Source organism: Channa argus, chromosome 11, assembly GCF_033026475.1.
Source record: "Channa argus isolate prfri chromosome 11, Channa argus male v1.0, whole genome shotgun sequence".
Taxonomy (NCBI): domain Eukaryota; kingdom Metazoa; phylum Chordata; class Actinopteri; order Anabantiformes; family Channidae; genus Channa; species Channa argus.
The window spans coordinates 438,014-455,867 of NC_090207.1; the positions used below are offsets into that span (position 1 = coordinate 438,014).

At 43.5% G+C, this 17,854-nt stretch overlaps 2 protein-coding genes across 4 annotated transcripts; one reads left to right on the forward strand and one right to left on the reverse strand.

Annotated features, from left to right (window-relative positions):
• Positions 1-613: 613 nt before the first annotated feature.
• On the forward strand, positions 614-5,616 carry barhl1a (BarH-like homeobox 1a). The gene is made up of 4 exons (XM_067521841.1): positions 614-1,004; positions 1,588-1,601; positions 1,970-2,166; positions 2,885-5,616. The coding sequence occupies exons 1-4, from the start codon at positions 674-676 to the stop codon at positions 3,105-3,107; spliced, it is 765 nt and encodes a 254-aa protein (XP_067377942.1). The 5' UTR covers positions 614-673; the 3' UTR covers positions 3,108-5,616.
• A 151-nt stretch (positions 5,617-5,767) lies between these two features.
• Positions 5,768-15,482, reverse strand: ddx31 (DEAD (Asp-Glu-Ala-Asp) box polypeptide 31). 3 transcript variants are annotated; one of them, XM_067521838.1, is made up of 21 exons: positions 15,337-15,481; positions 14,698-14,822; positions 14,392-14,547; positions 14,005-14,141; positions 13,412-13,487; positions 13,190-13,233; positions 12,988-13,058; positions 12,790-12,899; positions 11,995-12,036; positions 11,640-11,704; positions 11,118-11,237; positions 10,389-10,495; positions 9,698-9,912; positions 9,434-9,577; positions 9,289-9,348; positions 9,164-9,214; positions 8,942-9,081; positions 8,769-8,853; positions 8,204-8,315; positions 7,196-7,424; positions 5,768-6,166 (listed from the first exon to the last, which is right to left on the reverse strand). In XM_067521838.1, the coding sequence occupies exons 2-21, from the start codon at positions 14,812-14,814 to the stop codon at positions 6,034-6,036; spliced, it is 2,214 nt and encodes a 737-aa protein (XP_067377939.1). In that variant the 5' UTR covers positions 14,815-14,822; positions 15,337-15,481; the 3' UTR covers positions 5,768-6,033. The 3 variants fall into 3 exon arrangements, 2 of the variants coding, with proteins under 2 accessions (XP_067377939.1, XP_067377941.1); XM_067521840.1 differs by lacking the exon at positions 9,289-9,348; XR_010915593.1 differs by lacking the exon at positions 8,204-8,315 and having other exon boundaries at positions 6,027-6,166; positions 15,337-15,482.
• Positions 15,483-17,854: the final 2,372 nt, after the last annotated feature.

Consider the following 17,854-nt stretch of genomic DNA (forward strand, 5'->3'; position numbering starts at 1 on the left):
GTGAAAATGTTGTTGAATAAATCGCAGTTTGTGTAAATGATGTGAGGATGTTTCTGACACATTACAAAAGTAACTGCTGCTGATAATTAACACTGGTGCTGATCCAGGTCACAGTGGAGGCACAGGACGTCCTGCTGGACCCAAACTAAGAGCACTATAGAGTCATTTGGGGCCAATATAAGAGTGTGAGACGTCCCCACACAGCCTTTGAACAGTGGGGGATAGTTCGTTTTTAAAGATAGTAACTAGTTACTTTTTCATTACTCTTCCGCATTTACTAAAATTTTGAGCATTACTACATTAAAGCGACTGTTACCTGCATTAATTTACAGATTACAAACACCATCACAGGTTTGTCTCAGAGGCTTTAAATGTCTACACGCATGCAAGCCGGGACCTCCTGAGGGACGAGGATCCCGGGATGTGGACATGACAAAAGCACAGTCGATCTGGAGGAGGAGCAGAGCTTCAGGTATCTTTACATCAGATTACCTCACATGAACACCCCCCCCCACCCCCCCTTCGTGGTGGAGGATCCAGCTGCTGATCATTGATTCAGTTTTATCTGGATCAATAATAAGTATCCAGCTGTTTTACAGCACGAGGACAAACTTTCACTAAAACTCCCGCTTCTGCTCCGATGTCTACACTCCGCAAACTCACCTGAGTCCGAATGGATCTTTCTGTCTCTGGCTGCTCCACGTTCCGCATAGACTCCCTGCTCTCCGTTAGCCCGCCCGGCGCGCTCCTGTCCCGCCCGGACCCTCCGGAGCTCACCTCGGGAGGCAGCCGCGGCTGCTCGGCGCCTTCGTCCCCGCGGACAGAGCCCGTTCCCCGGCCGGAGTCTCCGCTGCAGCCCCGCTCCTTCCTGATCCGGGACATCTTAGCGGACTCTCGGTCCTGCGCTGATCCAAGACAATCTGAACTGGAAGCCGAGCCGCTCCACCCCGAACCACATGAAGACTGTCAGACTAAAAGTCCCCGCAGCTCCTGTTTCGACAGAGGTAGGAGACAAAGACACAATGAGCACAAAATCCAGGTTTGTTTTAATCAAAAAAACACCTTTAAAACGTTTATATTAAAGGAGTCCCGCAAATTTCAAAGCACTAATTAATTTATAATTAGCACAAATTAGAGTTCAGGATTTATTTCATTTAATATCTGTCAATTCACAACATTTGTGAAAAATCACGTTTTTATTGGGAGTTTTCTGATAAATAAAATATTTCTGGTAAAGTTTCTGGTAAAATGATCATAATAAATAAAATCAGTAGAATTTGTTCAAACACATTTATTGAAAATGTTTGTTAGTAAAGAAGCTGCTCATTAATTATTAATGAGAAAATATTTTTGCACTGTTGTCTGTTTTGTAAAGGCTGATTGTCACAAATTAATTCATGATGAAGTTTTTCTTCAAGTGATGAGTTAATGTTTTACTGCTGGTTTGAGGCTGAGCTGAACTCAGCAGCAGTTCGGATGAAATAAAATGTTCGGTGTCTGCATCAAAGCGACCTTTTTGCTCCACACTCATCCTTGAATCATTATGGAGCAAGTTTCTCGTTTTCCGATGTTTATTTTCTCACAGAGAAACAAAGAAAAACGTTTCAGGTTAAATGTGAATGTGTGAGTTTGAACACCAGTTTAATTTAACTCATCTAAATCCACCAACATGTGATTTCTGTACATTCTGTGCTTCCCGTCTCACCTGGTAACCTCAGGTGGCGGGTTCATCTCAGTCTGACGAGAGCAGTTGGTTCCTCAATCCTGAAACGATAAACTTTAAACATTAGTGTTTTTTTAATTTTTTTTTTCCTGTTTGAGGCTTTGACAGAAACTTTTTCAGACGCTGAATTAAGAAACAAATGGATTTTGCAGGACCAGATAATTAACTCCAGGCTGATGAAGTAATTGTTCACTGGCCAATCAGCTGACGGGACTTATGTGATGTCATATGTACCTGTCAGGTCAGGGCGGGAGCTTGGACCCTGCGGCTGCCCGGCTGAAGAAGCCTCGTAAAGCCCGGACGGCGTTCAGCGACCAGCAGCTGTCCAGGCTAGAGAGAAGCTTCCAGAAGCAGAAGTACCTGAGTGTCCAGGACCGCATGGAGCTGGCAGCGTCCCTGGAGCTCAGCGACACCCAGGTCAAAACCTGGTACCAGAACCGGAGGTAAAACACTCAACAAGTATCTTTGAACTAATGAGAGGACGGGTTGGATGCCAACAGCCCTAGTTATATTGTTTATGTGTCTTTAGTGTCTCTGTGAGGTGTCCCTGCTTCAGTCAAGTATAGAAATATAAGAAACAGAAATACAGGTGAAGAGTTACTGTAAAAACGGGCGAAATACAGATCTTTCCTGTTCTAACATTATTTCAGTGTCACTGCAGAGACATTTACTGATCAATAATAAACACTGCGATCAATTATTCAGTGTGTCTGTAATTAATAATCAATAATTAATGCAGAAACAAATCTGGAGCTTTTAACAGTCAGGCAGCAGAAAGAGGCTCTGATTTTTTATTTAGTGACTTATTTTTACTGTTACACCACCACAGAGGATCCTGAGCTGTGATTGGTCGAAATCATCCATTGGAAACAAAAAGGTTTTTAATGTATCTTTATATTTTTGTAAATTAAGTTTTAACTGCACATCAGTTAATAAAAAAAGAAAGAAATTAATTAGTGGCGTCGGGATGAACAGACACAAAACAACCACGTGTTCTAATGAATGCAAATAAATTAATGTGTGCGCAAAACAAACTTGTAGACACAATACAATAAGGTGTAAAAATATTTTTACTGACATGAAAACAATTTAATCTTGTGCAAACACAAACTACAGCCCAGTTTTTATTTGACTGTAAATGAAAATCTGTCTCCTCCTCAGGACCAAGTGGAAGCGTCAGTCCGCTGTCGGCATGGAGCTCCTGGCCGAAGCCGGCAGGATGTTCCTGCCCACACACTACCTGCTCCCACCTGCCCTGCCCACACTGGACTTGTACTGGCATCGAGACCACGCCCACCACAACCAGCTGGCCCCGCCCCCGTTGTCCCGCATCCTCACCAACACTGAACCCCCGCCCCACTGGTTTCTACATGACAACAGATAGAACCAAACAGCAGCTAGTTAATGTTGCAACATCAAACTTTTCAATAGCAAAAGAAGAAAAATTAGTTTCCTCTGCCCCTTTTCCACTACAGGAACTTAGTGAAACAGTTTCCACTGGTTCTGGTTCACAGTTCTGTGCCTGAATGAATATGGTGCAGTTACTTTTACTGTTGATGACTGGGGGGTTCTTCAGGAAAGAGGTGTAACAGAGCCAACATATTCAGAGACACTGATCAGAGTCAGTTCAGTTCAGGGTTTGTTTTAAATCACTGTTTTGTATCTGTCCTTCAAGCTGCCTCTTGGTCATTAATGTAAATAAGAATTGATTCTCAATTAACTCACTGAATAAACACATACATTTAAAAAATAAATAAAAAGCTTCATTGACGGAGCTTAGAAACTACGATTCACCACGGCAACAGTAAACACAGAGCTGGTCCATCTTACTGTAAATACTGGGACATAAGTGCAAATTTGTGTTTACAGAAGCAACAGAGGTGAAAAGTAAAGAAGAGAGGAAATGAGCACTTTCCTGTTTCTTCAGTGTTTAAATCAAAGCTCTAATTACTCGCCTTTAAACTGACGGGGAAAATAAAATCATTCAGGTAATCAATCATTCAGCCTTTACAGAGCTGTGACGTTTCAGTCTGAGACACTAAATATGTGAACATGGTGGCACAGTCTTCATGAAAATGTATCTGTTAAATATATTTATTGAATACAGTTCGATGCAAAGGCCAGCAAGTGCTTTAAAATGAGTTCAGACTATCTCCAGCATTTCATAAAAAATAAAGTCCAATTTAGTTTTTCTAGTCTCTGCAGCTGTAAAGGATAACCTGTTACTACGACAACGAACTGTCAGTGGTGTTAAATACAACAGCAGAAATTAGTCTTCAGGTATCCGTATGGAATGTCTCTACAGTTGGACAAGGAATGTTTCAGGTCAACCTGACAGGGTCACAGATTTATAAAGACAGTGGACAGTTTTCCTGTGAGACATTGTCTCCTACTGATGGACAGATCAGAGAAGTGGGAACAGACACATCCACAGTAACAAACATAAAATCCTGAAAGCAAATGCACTACGATCGGAGCTTTGAATGAGAAAATGAAATTGTCTTCTCCCTTCTGAGGGTCTGAAGACACGAGACAAACTCTGGGTTAGTTGAAGAAAACCTGCAGCAGCAGTTTGTGTTACCACGGAAACAGGTATCGAGATGAAGGTCTCTGTTTCTGAAACTGAAAACCCAGTTTCCTTAAAACCAGGGTGAAAAAAATGTGAGTTTTCTCTGAGCCCATTATCTGAATCTTCACCGACAGCAAAGGTGATGTTAAAGGACAAAGTGGACAGAAACTGCAAGAAGAGATTCAGCAAACAGAAACCAGAAAGTGGACCAGGAGTTTTCTCAGCAAGACAAAAAACAGCTGCAAAACAAAGGTTTATCCATCACTTCTGTGAGTGTCCTCAGAGAAGGGGTCATTTCGGCAGTCAGTCAGACCTCTAGGTGGACCTGAGGTGCCTGAAGCATTGACCCCTCTGAACATGTCTGTCAATTTTGTAAATTTTCAATAAACATATAAATATGTTTCATGTTTTTTCTTGTGTCCTGCAGGAAATGGTCACTTAAACCAAGTGTATTAATTAGTGGATCTTGAACTGGTCCTTGTTTACTAGTGTGCAGGTCACATATGGTGCTGGAGAGCCAGAGTCTGGACTCAAAAAGGTTTTATGGACTCGAGGGTTTATAGGTGAACTGACTCGCTCTGTAGGTATGTGGACTCATCGTGGTCTTGCCAGTGTTGGAAGACCATGACTTTTGACAGACTTGTACCGGACTCTGTGGTTTGTTCTTGTCTCAGTGCTGTGGGAGTGTTTGCTTGGATCGGGACTGCTCTCGGTCTCTGGTCCTCTCAGTTCACCAGTTTACAAAGATGTAAAATGGAGAAAGGCATAAAACAGGGTAGGGATCGGAGGTTTTCAGTTCTCGTCCTCAGTTGTTTGTCCCACAGAGGACCCAGCAGACTGAAATGAAACAATGCAACTACAGAAAACGTGTGAGAGGGACATTAGGAGTCCGATCACTGGAGGACAGGAGGGGACTAGTCCTGATGAATCGGATATTTCCAGAGCGATGATGTGATGAAATATTAAGCAGAGGGTGAAATATTGATGCAGTTAAGAGGCTGTGGTGCCACTTCAGGACCAAAGAACTGAAGACCTGCTGAGTGCTGCAGCCACTTTAATAGACACACTGAAGAGAGGCTTTTACTTCTGCTCAGTCTGGTGAGTGGACAACCTCACAGGGACTTTACCGTCCTCACCTGGAACTGAGCAGACTGGACTCAAATCTACCCCAGTCAGAGGAAACAGACAAAATACCTAAAGCACTGGGACACAAGTGAAAGTCCTGTACACTTACTGCTGTACTGTTACTTAAGTAAAAGTACAAGACTAAGTAAATATAGCAGCAGGTCATGTTAAATAGACAATGTGAAGAAGTATGCAGTCAGTGCCTCCTGTCCAGTCAGTCCACCAGGACACTCATACTCATCTTCACTTCGTCCAATGTTTGTTCATTGTCTCACGTTTGCGTCCCTGTTACTGATTGGAGTCAAACCTTTTCATTTAGATTCAGACTAAGCAGAGATTAAAACCAAATCCATCCTTTAAAAACACACTTTATTATCGGATTTTTGTTTTTGTAACAAATGTGACAGAAACATTGTTTAAATAAAGTTTAAAGAACTCTGTAACTTTGTGAAGCAGTTTCATAAAAACCTGAATTCTTTTTGTCTGACAGTCCCTTTTCCAGGACTTCTCCAGGACTTTTTTTAGGCAAGTGTTCTTAGAGTTCAGACAATGAACACTTCACATTTACTGTGGAAACCAAACTTCTGATGAGTGGTCGATGGCTGTGGGCAGGCGGTCAATCCAGCTGCTGCATCTCCTCCTCCCGTCCTGACAACGTCTTCTTTTTCTTCTTCTTGGCTCCTGCACCCTCCAAGCCACTGGAGAACTCTGAGCAAAACAGCCTGACCTCCCTCTGACCAGGACCAAAGCTGAGGAGGAGAAACCAAAGGAGACAGAGTGAAATCACCTTGACATCAGTAAATTACTCTGGACTCAGTGTGTAGTGTCATCACTCTGTCTTAAAACCAAAAATGAGACGATGCTGGAAACAGAAACGTTTTAATGAGAAACCTTCACGTTAAATGTGTTTTTTGTCATTGAACTGTCTCAGGTGTCCCTAATAAAGCGACAACTCAGTGTAGCTTCATGGCACCCAAATCTATCAGTACAACTGTGGGAAATAGAGGGACACACACCTGTAATTATGTCTCAGCTGACCACTCTGTGTGTGTGTGTGTGTGTGTGTGTGTGTGTGTTCATGTCCAGACAGGCCCGCTGTGAGGAGCAGCTGTTAACAACAACAACACACAAACACACTGAGCTGTGACTGCAGGGAGCTCTGCTTTAATGATGTGTGTCAGTCGTTCAGCAGGTTGTGTGTTAACGAGACAGACGTGTCAGTCAGACACACAAATACACACAGTGAGTCAAGTGTAAAATTGACCTAAAACGTGGACATTTTACTCTTGTGACATTTCATTTTTTAGTGAAGCTGAATTTTGATCCGTGGTCTATGTGAGCGGAAACAAGATGTAATACTGTAAAGGATACATACAAAGAATGCAAACTATAAAGGTGCAAAATACTCTAGAACTACAAGTCCTCCATCCAAAATCCTATTGAAGTAAAATTACAGAAACTGAGACAATGTCCACAACAGACAGTCTTCATATTGTCTAAAAATCAAGCAAATGATTCCATCACAAGCTTCCATCAATTATCGACAGTGGTGAGGGGGTGGACATGTCATTAGACTGTGGACAGAGAAGAAAGGACCCAGGAGCCACTCGGGAAGAGAACTGTTTTTCTGCATCTCCACTCGGCCGCTTCATATTTAAACCGGTCTAATCACAGAGTTAAAAACTATTTTTAATATCGGGTTTTATTGATTAGTTCTGAACCACAGAACCAAATCTGAGCGGCTCAGTGCTGACGCAGCTGATTCTGTCAGATCTCACCTCTTCCCTCCTGCAGTCTTGCTGGTCAGCTTCTTCTTCTGCTCCTTGACTGGACTCCTGATCCGGCTCCGGTTCTTGTTGTGGGCTCCGATGGCTGTGCTCAGGCCCTGCGGGGCATCTCTGAGGCCGAAGCTCTTGGCTGTGTGGCCCAGGTGGAGGGAGCGAATGTGGAAGATGTGCTTGAGTTGAGTGGGGTAGGCGGTGTACGCCCGCAGGAAGGACTGCAGTGCTGATGACATCACAGGGACATTATAGGTCAACAAACAGACATCAATTAGCGTAAAGACGACACAATCAACTGTACTCAATTCCCTCAAATCATTGTGGACCAAAACGAAGGTTGACATCACCGATTCAAACCAGTCAAATGTCATGCAAACAATGGCCACATCCAGCAAATTAAGCTGCAGATTCTCATGTCCAGTATACTGAACATTTACCCAAATGTAAAAATTTTGTTTTTTCCTGTTTAACTAATAAATGACAAGAACTTCCAGCAAAGAACCTTTGATTTCCCACCTTTTGTCCATTTCTTTCTGTGGTTTAACATGTTCTCATCCTCACATTTTCCCCAACATACACTATATTGCCAAAAGGATTTGCTCACCCATCCACATAAATGAATTCAGGTGCACAAAGCAAGGTCCATAAAGTCATGGGTGAGTGAGTTTGGTGTGGAAGAACTTGAATGGCCTGCACAGAGTGCTGACCTCAACCTGATTGGAATGATAGAAACCTTTGGGATGAATTAGAGTGAAGACTGCGAGCACTGTGTATTATGTATTTCATAAACACACTCCTAAACTTCGTGGAAAGACTTCCCAGAAGAGTTGAAGCTGTTATAGCTGCAAAAGGTGGGCCGACGTCATATTAAACCCTATGGATTAAGAATGGGATTTCACTAAAGTTCATATGGATCTAAAGGCAGGTGAGCGAATACTTTTGGCAATCTAGTGTACGTTGCTGTGATGACCCTCAGACTGACCTACAAACAAACAGGCACCGTACCTTTCTTGGCGTTCTGCACCGACTGAGCATCTAAGTGAACAACATTCTCAAACTCGGTCTGAAGAACCGTCGATCGCTCTCTGATCTCCTGCTCCAGAGCTTTGGATGAACTCTAACACAGACAGACAAGGAGGTCCATTCGTTAACAGATTAAACACCTAAACTGAATCAAGTCTACAGACAGAACCTGATCATTACTGGGTCACACTTTTCACAGTGTTCAAGTGGAACAGACAAACCAGAGACAGCAGTTCTTATAGTCAAAGACACCAACTTCAGGACTAAACCACCAGGTCTGTACCTGCTGCAGGGCCTGAGCCGTTCACAGTGTTTTGTTCTCTGCTGCAGTCTGGACTCGACTGACAGTTCACACTCATGGAGTCCAGGTTTATGACGACTGCCCCGGCTCACGGAGCCCTGAAGTGGATACACTCAGAGACCCACAGAACCCCAGTCTATCCCACTCTATCAAAACCCTTTGAAAGACATGTGAAGGACACCTGCAGCTCTGAATCCAGATCTGGAGCTGGTCCGAGAAGTGGGTGTGAGTATGAGGGTTTCTTACCTTACTGTGGTATTTGCCACGTCCCTTATAGGTGTCGTCTATCATCAGACTGGACAGGATGTCCAGCAACTTCATCTCTGATAAACTGAAACACATGTCCCACCCCCACATACTACACTCAATTTACTGCAGTCCAGGAGTAATACTGTTGTTTTTACTGTCAGTCAACATACCTAATGTTGTGATTGGCCAGCTCGCTGATGAAGGCGGTCTCAGCAGGAGTGAGGAAGAGAAGGCTGCTTCCTGTTCCTCCGATACGAGCCGTCCGACCGACACGGTGAACGTACTCTGCTGCTGCGCTCGGTGGAGTGTACTGCAGACACACAGGAGGGGTTATTACTAAGTATAAGTAGAGTGAGAATAGTAGGTCAACAGACTGTTTAGTTCACATTTACCTGAACAATCCAGGTGACCTGAGGAAGGTCCAGACCTCTGGCTGCTACATCCTGAAACACACACACAACTCGTCTTTACAACACAAACATCAGAAACACAGAGTACATGAAACTGATGTACTGACCGTACAGAGCAGGACTCCAGAGCGAGATGATGAAAACTGCTGAAAGACCTCAGAGCGCTCCTGGTGGACAAAACAAACACACCCTCTGATACACTCTGGACACTGAAGAGACCGCTGGCCACTGAAGGGCATGTGGACACCTTACCTCCTGCTTCATGTTGCCATGGAGACGCAGAAACTCGAGCGGAGGCTTGTGATTGGCCGAGAGGACGGAGGTGAACAGAGAGTGAAGGAACTCGACGGCCTCGCAACTTGAGACAAACACGATGAGTTTGTTGTTCTGAGAAAACTATAGAAAAAACAGTTTGGCAGATTTGTACAATAATAAGAATATGTTTGGACTATTAAAAGGCAGCAGTACGACCAGAGTAAATGTTCCCAATAAAGAGGTCCATGTTTCTACGGTTACCTGACATTTGTCCAGTATGAAAGCAGCCAGACAGACCAGTCTGATCTTACTGGGAACCACCACCACAAACTGCTTCAAAGCCTCAGGTACAGCGAAGCTCTGTGATTGGCTGACTGAACCGGGTTCACAGGTCACAGCAGGCGTTGTGGTGGGGGGGTCAGACACTCTGATGCTGACGGGCTCCTTTAAACACACGTCTGCTAACCGGGTCACACCTGAAACACAGTGGTTGATGGTTAGTGTAAAACAGAACACAACAGATAACAGGACATTGACAGAGACATGTCCTTTTTGTCCAGTAATACACTCTAAGCATTAGAGAAAGAGTTTCACAGTAAAATGCATTTTTATAACATATTCACTGAATGAACAGCAGGTTCATGTGTTACTGAACAAACTGCTCATTGCAGCTCTGAACCTCATTTCCTGTTTAATAAAAATCACTCTGACAAACCAGGAGATCGTGACGCACAGGTCGGCTCTGTTACTGCTCCTAAGACAGACATGAAACATGTGGAAACCAACTCTACCTGAGGACGTCAACATCTCCAGAATTAACCACTGCACGTCTAATGGGGTTTTAACAACAATAACAGTCAGGAGTTTAGGAGGCCTCAGAACCAGAGGTTTGTAAATTGTGGAACAAGGTCACAGAGAGAAAGAAATAAAAAGAGTGAGCGCAAGTTTTTACCATGCGTCAGTGTAGCAGAGAGTAGGACGTTCTGTCTGCCCGGTCCCGTAGAGTTCAGACTGTTTAATATGATGGTCAAATCCTTTTCAAAGCCCAGGTCCAACGTCCTGAACACACACAAAACAAATCAATTGTCACGATGGAATCAATAGACGATAAATACAAATAAAGTATAAAGTCCCAGATTAAAGTTTCCCTGCATCAAAGCAGACAACACGGAGTTCCTCAGGGCCCATTTCTTGGTCCTATGCAGTTCATTCCAACAAAATGTCTTTCCACATTTATACACGCCACGAGGGGGTGGACAAGAGACAGAGGCAAAGAAAGGATGTGGGAAAAGAAAAACAGCGAAGGAGAAAGGAAGGATGGAGAAAGGAAAAAGCAAGAAAATAGAAGCGTTATGATGTAGGAAAGGATTTATTTGTCACTGAGCACATATACATGTAACAAATACATGTTACAATGAACTTCTTTCTCTGCAATTAACCCATTCCCCTGGGGGAGCAGGGGGCAATGGTCAGGAGGGAGGGTGAAGGTGAAGGACACAGGGAAGGAAAAAAATGGGATTCTGAAAGAGATAAAGAGACTATAAACGAGGGGGAGGAGATATGAAAGGACGAGTGGAAGGAAAACAGGAAGTAAGAGAAAGAGGAAGTGGGGTAAAAAGAGAAAAGAAAAACAGGAGGCGCAGACGTGTGAGACGGAACGTGTTACGTATCAGGAAGTTACCGATCAGCCTCGTCCAGGACCAGCCAGCGGACGGCGCTGAAGGCGATGCTCAGGGTGTGTTTGATATGATCCACCAGACGTCCAGGAGTTGAAATCAAGATGTTGATTCCTTTACGGAGCCTGAAGAGAGAGAAAGCAATGTTTACATCCTCCTCAAGGACTGCTGGGGCCTGTTTGGGAACCACTAGAACTTATCAGGGGACCTACAGACAGTCTGAAGTGCAAATAGTGGAGGACTGGACATTCCTTGATGAATAATTATTAGCTTTATTCTGACTAAAATATCAAGCTGGAGGCAGCAGCCTGGGGGGGTGAAGAGTATTCTGCCCATTAACAGAAGGATATAAATTCAATCAAATTCATGTTTGACATGTTGTTCGAGTCTTAAGTCCTTAGAACTGCACTGGATGGAGGCTGGAAACTCTGTTAGTGCACTTCTCTCCTGGATGTGGAGGCTTCTTTATTGATTACACTCGAGGTGTAATCAACTCGAGTAATTGTCGAATTTTGCCACGACAGTACCTGGCCTTCTCTGATTTCCTCTTCTCTCCTCCCATCAAAACACCTGGGACGATCCAGGTAAACGGCTGCACAGAGAGAGAGAGAGAGAGAGAGAGAGAGAGAGAGAGAGAGAGAGAGAGAGAGAGAGAGAGAGAGAGAGAGAGAGAGAGAGAGAGAGAGAGAGAGAGAGAGAGAGAGAGAGAGAGAGAGAGAGAGAGAGAGAGAGAGAGAGAGAGAGAGAGAGAGATGACACTTCCTGCAGCTGCTTCACAATATAAGTCTTGGGCTCATTTCTACATTTAATGTTTCTTCTACTGATCATCAGTCACTGTAAACTAAGGGTCGTACATAGGTGAAGCTGATATGTTAGTGTTACCTTGAGAAGTTTCTGGAAGGTCTGGAAGGTCTGCAGGGCAAGCTGGTGGACAGATAGACAATGCATCAGTTAACAAACAGCTGCTGACAAAGACATCAGGACTGATGCTCCTCTTTAATCTGTCTCCAAATCTAAAACATTATTTAAATACAGACAAATATCAATGTAAAGTGTCAAACTAGTGATTTACAAACCATGAGCGAACTCAAGCTTCAGAAACAATGATCTAATAAAATGCTTTAATATTTGTTATTTCTGATCTTAATTTAACATTTTCTGGTCGCAATGGACTAAGTTACCTGTGAGAAAATGGGGCCCCGGGCACAAACCAGTAAAGGCCCCCATCTGTGCGAGAGTATATACACCAGGAACCCCCCCCCCCCCCGACTGTTTTGACTCTCTTTGTCCTTTTTTGGAACTCGTGTCTTAAATTTTTAAAATCTCTGTTTTGCATCTTCTTGTATTTGTTGTGTCTCTTTATATCATTTTATGTCCCGTCTCTGAGCTGTAAACTAAAACAGTCATGTCAAACAGAGGTCAGAGGCCAGAGGTCAGAGGCCAGAGGTCATCTGCGCCTGTTCAGATATTGGCAAGTGATTGTAAACCCTGTCAGTCCAGTTAACTTCAACATGTCTACAGTACTGTGTGTCTCTCATTTTCGTCACAACAGATCTCTGCGGGTCTCTTCAGGTCTCCAGCACTGACTAGCAGGCTAACTTCACACTCTTCCTGTGTCTGTCTTCAATAACATAATTTGACTAGAAAAAAGCTGTAAATACTGAACTAAGCACAAACCTCTCTGGTGGGGACGATGACAACAGCTAGAGGACCGTCTGACCGGCTGACCTTTGGCTGCACCGACTGAAGACTCTGGACCAGTGGGACAGCGTAGGACAGAGTCTTACCTGCAGACAGGCATCCAACCATCACTGACTGGTTTTATTACATCAACATACACCGTGTTACCGAACATCATCTTACTCAAAGTCTCACCTGATCCAGTCTGAGATCGAACTACAGCGTCTCGTCCGGACAGAAGGGCCGGGATCGTTAGTTTCTGAACGCTGAACACAAATACACAACGTGATCAGAAGAGGAGTCATAAACAAACTGTCACAATGACTGAAAGATCACACGTTCTAGACCCAAAGGGAAACAGAGCAGCAGGCAGAAACTGTAGCTGCTATTAACTGACCTGGTCAGCGTGGAAACATTCAGGACTTTGTTCAGTGTCGCCACCTGGTGGGAAAAAACTGTCAATAACAACCAATTAAAGTCTCAGAGGCTTGGTCCAGTTCACAGAGTTCACCTTAGTTTCAGAACCAGATTCACATTAGTAACAGTACTCGTTCGGTTCCGTCTCCATATTTAGTTCATTAAGAAGCTCTGTATCAGTGTGTGGGTGTAGGTGTGTTACCAGGTGAGGGTGAAGGTGAAGATCTGAGAACGAATCCGAGGTGAAGATCTTCTCCTTCACCTGAGAAACAAGTGGTCTAAAGGACAGAGGGAGGAAACAAAGGGAAAGGAATGAAAAGAAGGAATATGAGGTGAGAAGGGGGAGAAATAAAAGGAAGGAGTGAAGACAACGACGAATTAAGGAAGTGGAGACAGAAAGACAATATTGAATAAAGGGAGGAATGAAGGAAAAGGAAGCAATAAATGAATCAAGTGACAAGATAAAAACCAATAAAAGAATGGAGGGGGATTAAAAGAGGGCAGAAGGAACAGATGAATGAAAAAATAAAGGAAATATTGAAGAAAACGGTATTAAGGAAATTAAAAAAGATGGAAAGTAGGAAATGAAGAAAATAAAGAAGGAAGGAACAAGAACATGAAAGAAATAACAAAAGGAAGAATGGGCAAAGGCGGGTGAGAAAGAAAGAGTGAAGAATGCGGAAACAAACGAATAAAGGAAGAAGGGGACAGAAGGAGGATCCACCAATAACCAATGGAGCTGACAATAAACAGTGACATCAGCAGCATCAATCAATGACAGGAGGAGCTGCGTACCTGTGGATATCAGGTATGTCTGGGTTGTGTTTAAACAGAGAGGACGTCTTAATGCTGCTCCTCCCGGTTTCCTTCACGCCGTCCTTCTCCTTCTTCTTTTTCTCTGGTTTCCCGTTGGTTTCGTCAGCAGGTGGAGCCTGAAGCAGACACAGCTGATCATTATTGGAACAAGTAATTGAGTCACAATCTGATGCTGCTTTCACTTTATGTCGTTTAAAATGACACTGATGAACTGCTAAATGAAAGACACAACCTCCCACCACCTTCCTGTCCTCTACATCACACTGTGAAGGACAGTTTGATGTATGTATTTATGCATTTATGCTGATGACACTCAGCTCTTCCCGTCTAATGTTATCCACCAATGAAAGCTCAGGTGTTTTTTACCTGTGGATTGACGACAGCAGGAGGAGGAGCTGCAGTCTGTCCCTGCACTTCCTCCTCCTTAGCTACGTCATGGTGCTGCAGCCTCCTCTGTTTGAACACATGTCTCCTGTCCTCCTCTGAGGAGCTGAACCTCCTCTTCTCTGCTGTCTGCTTCTTCTGGAAATTACACAAACTTATTGTTAAAATCCTGTTTAATGAATTGAACCAGGGTTAGAGTCCTCCAAATGTCCTCAGAGGAAATCTTTCCTGTTCAGAATTTGGATCTCACTAAGGTTGTCACAGCAGTCACACTTATTACAAACTCACTTTGACCCATTTCTGCTGAGTGGTCTGACGTTTCCACCTAGACGATGCAGAGGATGATGATGATGACAAAGTGTTGCAGATGTTCAGACACAGCTGGTCCTCTGCTGATGACATCATCAACGCACCTGGTCCACACACACACAAATGCTGTCACAGCAGGTCTTTAAATAATGGCACGACTGTCTCAGGCCAAAAAGTGATTATCAAAGGTAGAGACAGTACTTTGCGTGGGATTCAGAATTCAGGGTCAGGCTGAGATTATGAGCTGCGCGTCTGTGTGTTAATATATCACACGAACACTAATATACCAACGACAGAAACGACGTACATGATGATGAAGAATTTAAAAAACCAAAGCTGTTTAGTGTGTTTTATTTTATCCGAATTGAAGATCGACTCCTGCTGACGAATTAAAGTGAAATAGTTTTTTACCCATTTTACTGGGCATAGTGAGAAAGAAATAAACCATAAACAGACATGTTTGTAAACGCAGTCCGGCCTAAAGCGCAAGAGGTTAAGTCTGTTTGTAGCTCGGCAGCTAACGTCAACCTCATGCTAACACGCACAGATCAGCTATTTTCGGTCAACGTGCGTTTGTTCGTTGATGGTAATAAGAAAAACAGAAGAATAAAAACTCACCGTGAGACGAGGTGAACGTATCGACACCACGCGTGAGGAAACACTTCCTTCTACGTCACCGAAGTCCCGCCTTACGGACAGCTGATTTTGTGGACATGCGCAGTAGCCTCACTTCATTTGTTTTGTATAATATTTAAGATGAAGAGAAAGGTATGAAGAATAATATCAGGTCTTCTGCCAGAGAAGACCTGGAGAGAGGACAGACTACACAAACACATAACACGTGGGCAGGGAACACACACAGGAGGAGAGAGAGGAAGAGGCTGAGACTCCTGTAGGATGAAGATCAGACCCAAAACATCTGGAGGAAGCCAGGAAAGAGAGAGGGATCCCAGCAGGGATGGTGGTCCTGCACAAAGAGACAGAGAGGAAGTAGAGAATTGTTTATTCATTGCACGCAGCCGCCTGTTGTGGTGCCCTGCAGTTTGGACCAACAGAGCTCTGTCTGCAGAACCTCCTGAGGGAAGGAGCTGGATGAGTTTGAGTCCTGGTTGTGAAAGGTGAGCAGAGCAGTTCTGATCGTCCCCTATGGTCTCTTTATGTCCTGTTTATGGACTGTGATGAGTCCTAGGACAGATGAGCACTGACAGCGGAGACCAACTGGATCTTTATGAGACAGGTGCTGTTACTTTATGAATTAAGACAAAATATGAAACCGAGCTGAGAGGGGAACACATTGTACTCAGGACTGTCTCACAACAGAAAAGTGCTTCGGCTGTGAGCTGAGATCCAAAAAAAGACAAATATAAAAATGGAGTTGTGTTAAAGATGGTCCCACTGGAAAACTGTATGGAGCAGGACTGGATGAGGGACATATGATACTAAAAAGTATATTAAGAAGTACGTTTACAACCTCACGGTTGTTACTTGCATGACTGTCCAGACTCACATATTTTCATTAAAAACATAGTTCAGTAAAAGATTTTAAGTGTATTTTGTGAATGATTGCAATAAATATTTATTGTCATTAAAATCAGCTGATGAAGTAGTTGTAGATTCATATATTAGTTCAAATCATCTACTATCATGTACATGTAGTATTTCCGTCTTTTTTCTTTAAACCACAGTGATGTCCCTCTTTTCTGAGAAAATGATACAGTACAAACAACCAGCCAAAGCAGTAAAACACTGCTCACACCCTGATTATACAGAGATACTTTTACTAAGGTAACATTTGAGCGCACTCTGTCACTGGTAATCCAGTAGATCCACAGTAAAGTATTAGTACCTTTACTTCAGTAAAGGATGAGAGAGCCTCAGGAGCAGGTTAAAGCAGAGAGTCGCTGCCTTGCTCAGAGTCAGTGGACAAAATGTCCATCATCACATGTCATTTCCTTCCCGCTCCGCTTCCTGTTGTCGACAAGAAAACTTAAAATAGAAGCTGTCAATCAAACCCAGGGCCTGGCGCCACTGGGACTCAAACCGGCGCTTGGGAGGATTAATTATAGTCATTTACCAAAATCGTGACTTTGAAAGGTGGTGTGATTGAACGAGCTGTGGAAGTGAGGGAGTTTTGAAGTAAAGGAGATATTTTAACTTGAAGGTTTGAAGTAAAACTGTGATAACTGCTTTTAGATCAGAAGAGGAAGCTGACAGAGAAACATCAGCTGCTGTCACTCAGAACACACACATACGCACAACTCATTAATAATCATCATATTATTATTAATAAATAGCAGTAAAACACTCGTCCTCTGCTTGTGTGTGGATTTGGACGATACAGAAGCAGGAGCCCTCACCGTCTATATGAGCCTGGATCCACAGAAAGAGTTCACACATCATTCAGTAAATAAATAAAAAAGAAATAAAATAAACATCTTAAGTTGCACTTCCTGTTGCTTTATGTGTAAGTGATGTGTTCAGCCCTTTTCCCTGTTGCTGTGAAACATGTCAAAGTGTCTCATGGTCGGACGTTAAAACCCAGACATGTTCAGACTGAAACTGACGTCTGTCACAAACGTTTCTGGATCATTTCTGAAAGAAATTTTCAGGTGAGAAAAGGCTGAAAGCAGCTGAACTCTGAGACATTAACAGGTTTAATAGATGATGTTTGCCTGAGGCGACAGACGGGCACACACACACACACACACACACACACACACACACATGCTCTGATTCAAAGATGTCTTTAAAGTGTTTGAGGGTCAGAGGTCACATTTAGGGAAAACAAAGGAGATAAACACAGACACTGGGAAAACAACACACACACACATACACACTGCTGCAAAAAGTGAACAGCACCAAGGTTCTGGTCTTGCTGATCCTGGACCTGATATTTGATGACACATCTTCAAAAAATCACAGCAGTGTCTCCATGTCCTGCATCGACACTCTCTGCATCGTCCTGAAAAGAGGTGGTGCTAGAGGTGAAGGTGGAGGATGGGATTCATCTTCTTCAGTCGATTCAGGACGTGGAGAGAATCCTGTGTCTTTTCTAAAGACATGTCGTGTCAGGTCCAGGAGGTCTTCTGTGAACTAAAGGAGGGTTTACTGCAGGACCGTTGGATTACACTGACTC

What these genes read in the sequence shown, in the direction of transcription:
- barhl1a (XM_067521841.1), top strand. Translation starts at nt 674, where the DNA reads ATGGATCTTTCTGTCTCTGGCTGCTCCACGTTCCGCATAGACTCCCTG. An exon ending in ACCTGGTACCAGAACCGGAG is followed by an intron (nt 2,167 to 2,884) that starts GTAAAACACTCA and finishes TCTCCTCCTCAG; the next exon opens with GACCAAGTGGAAGCGTCAGT.
- ddx31 (XM_067521838.1), bottom strand. Translation starts at nt 14,814, where the DNA reads ATGATGTCATCAGCAGAGGACCAGCTGTGTCTGAACATCTGCAACACT. An exon ending in CTGCTGTCGTCAATCCACAG is followed by an intron (nt 14,142 to 14,391) that starts GTAAAAAACACC and finishes TGTCTGCTTCAG; the next exon opens with GCTCCACCTGCTGACGAAAC. An exon ending in TCGATCTCAGACTGGATCAG is followed by an intron (nt 12,900 to 12,987) that starts GTGAGACTTTGA and finishes GCCTGTCTGCAG; the next exon opens with GTAAGACTCTGTCCTACGCT.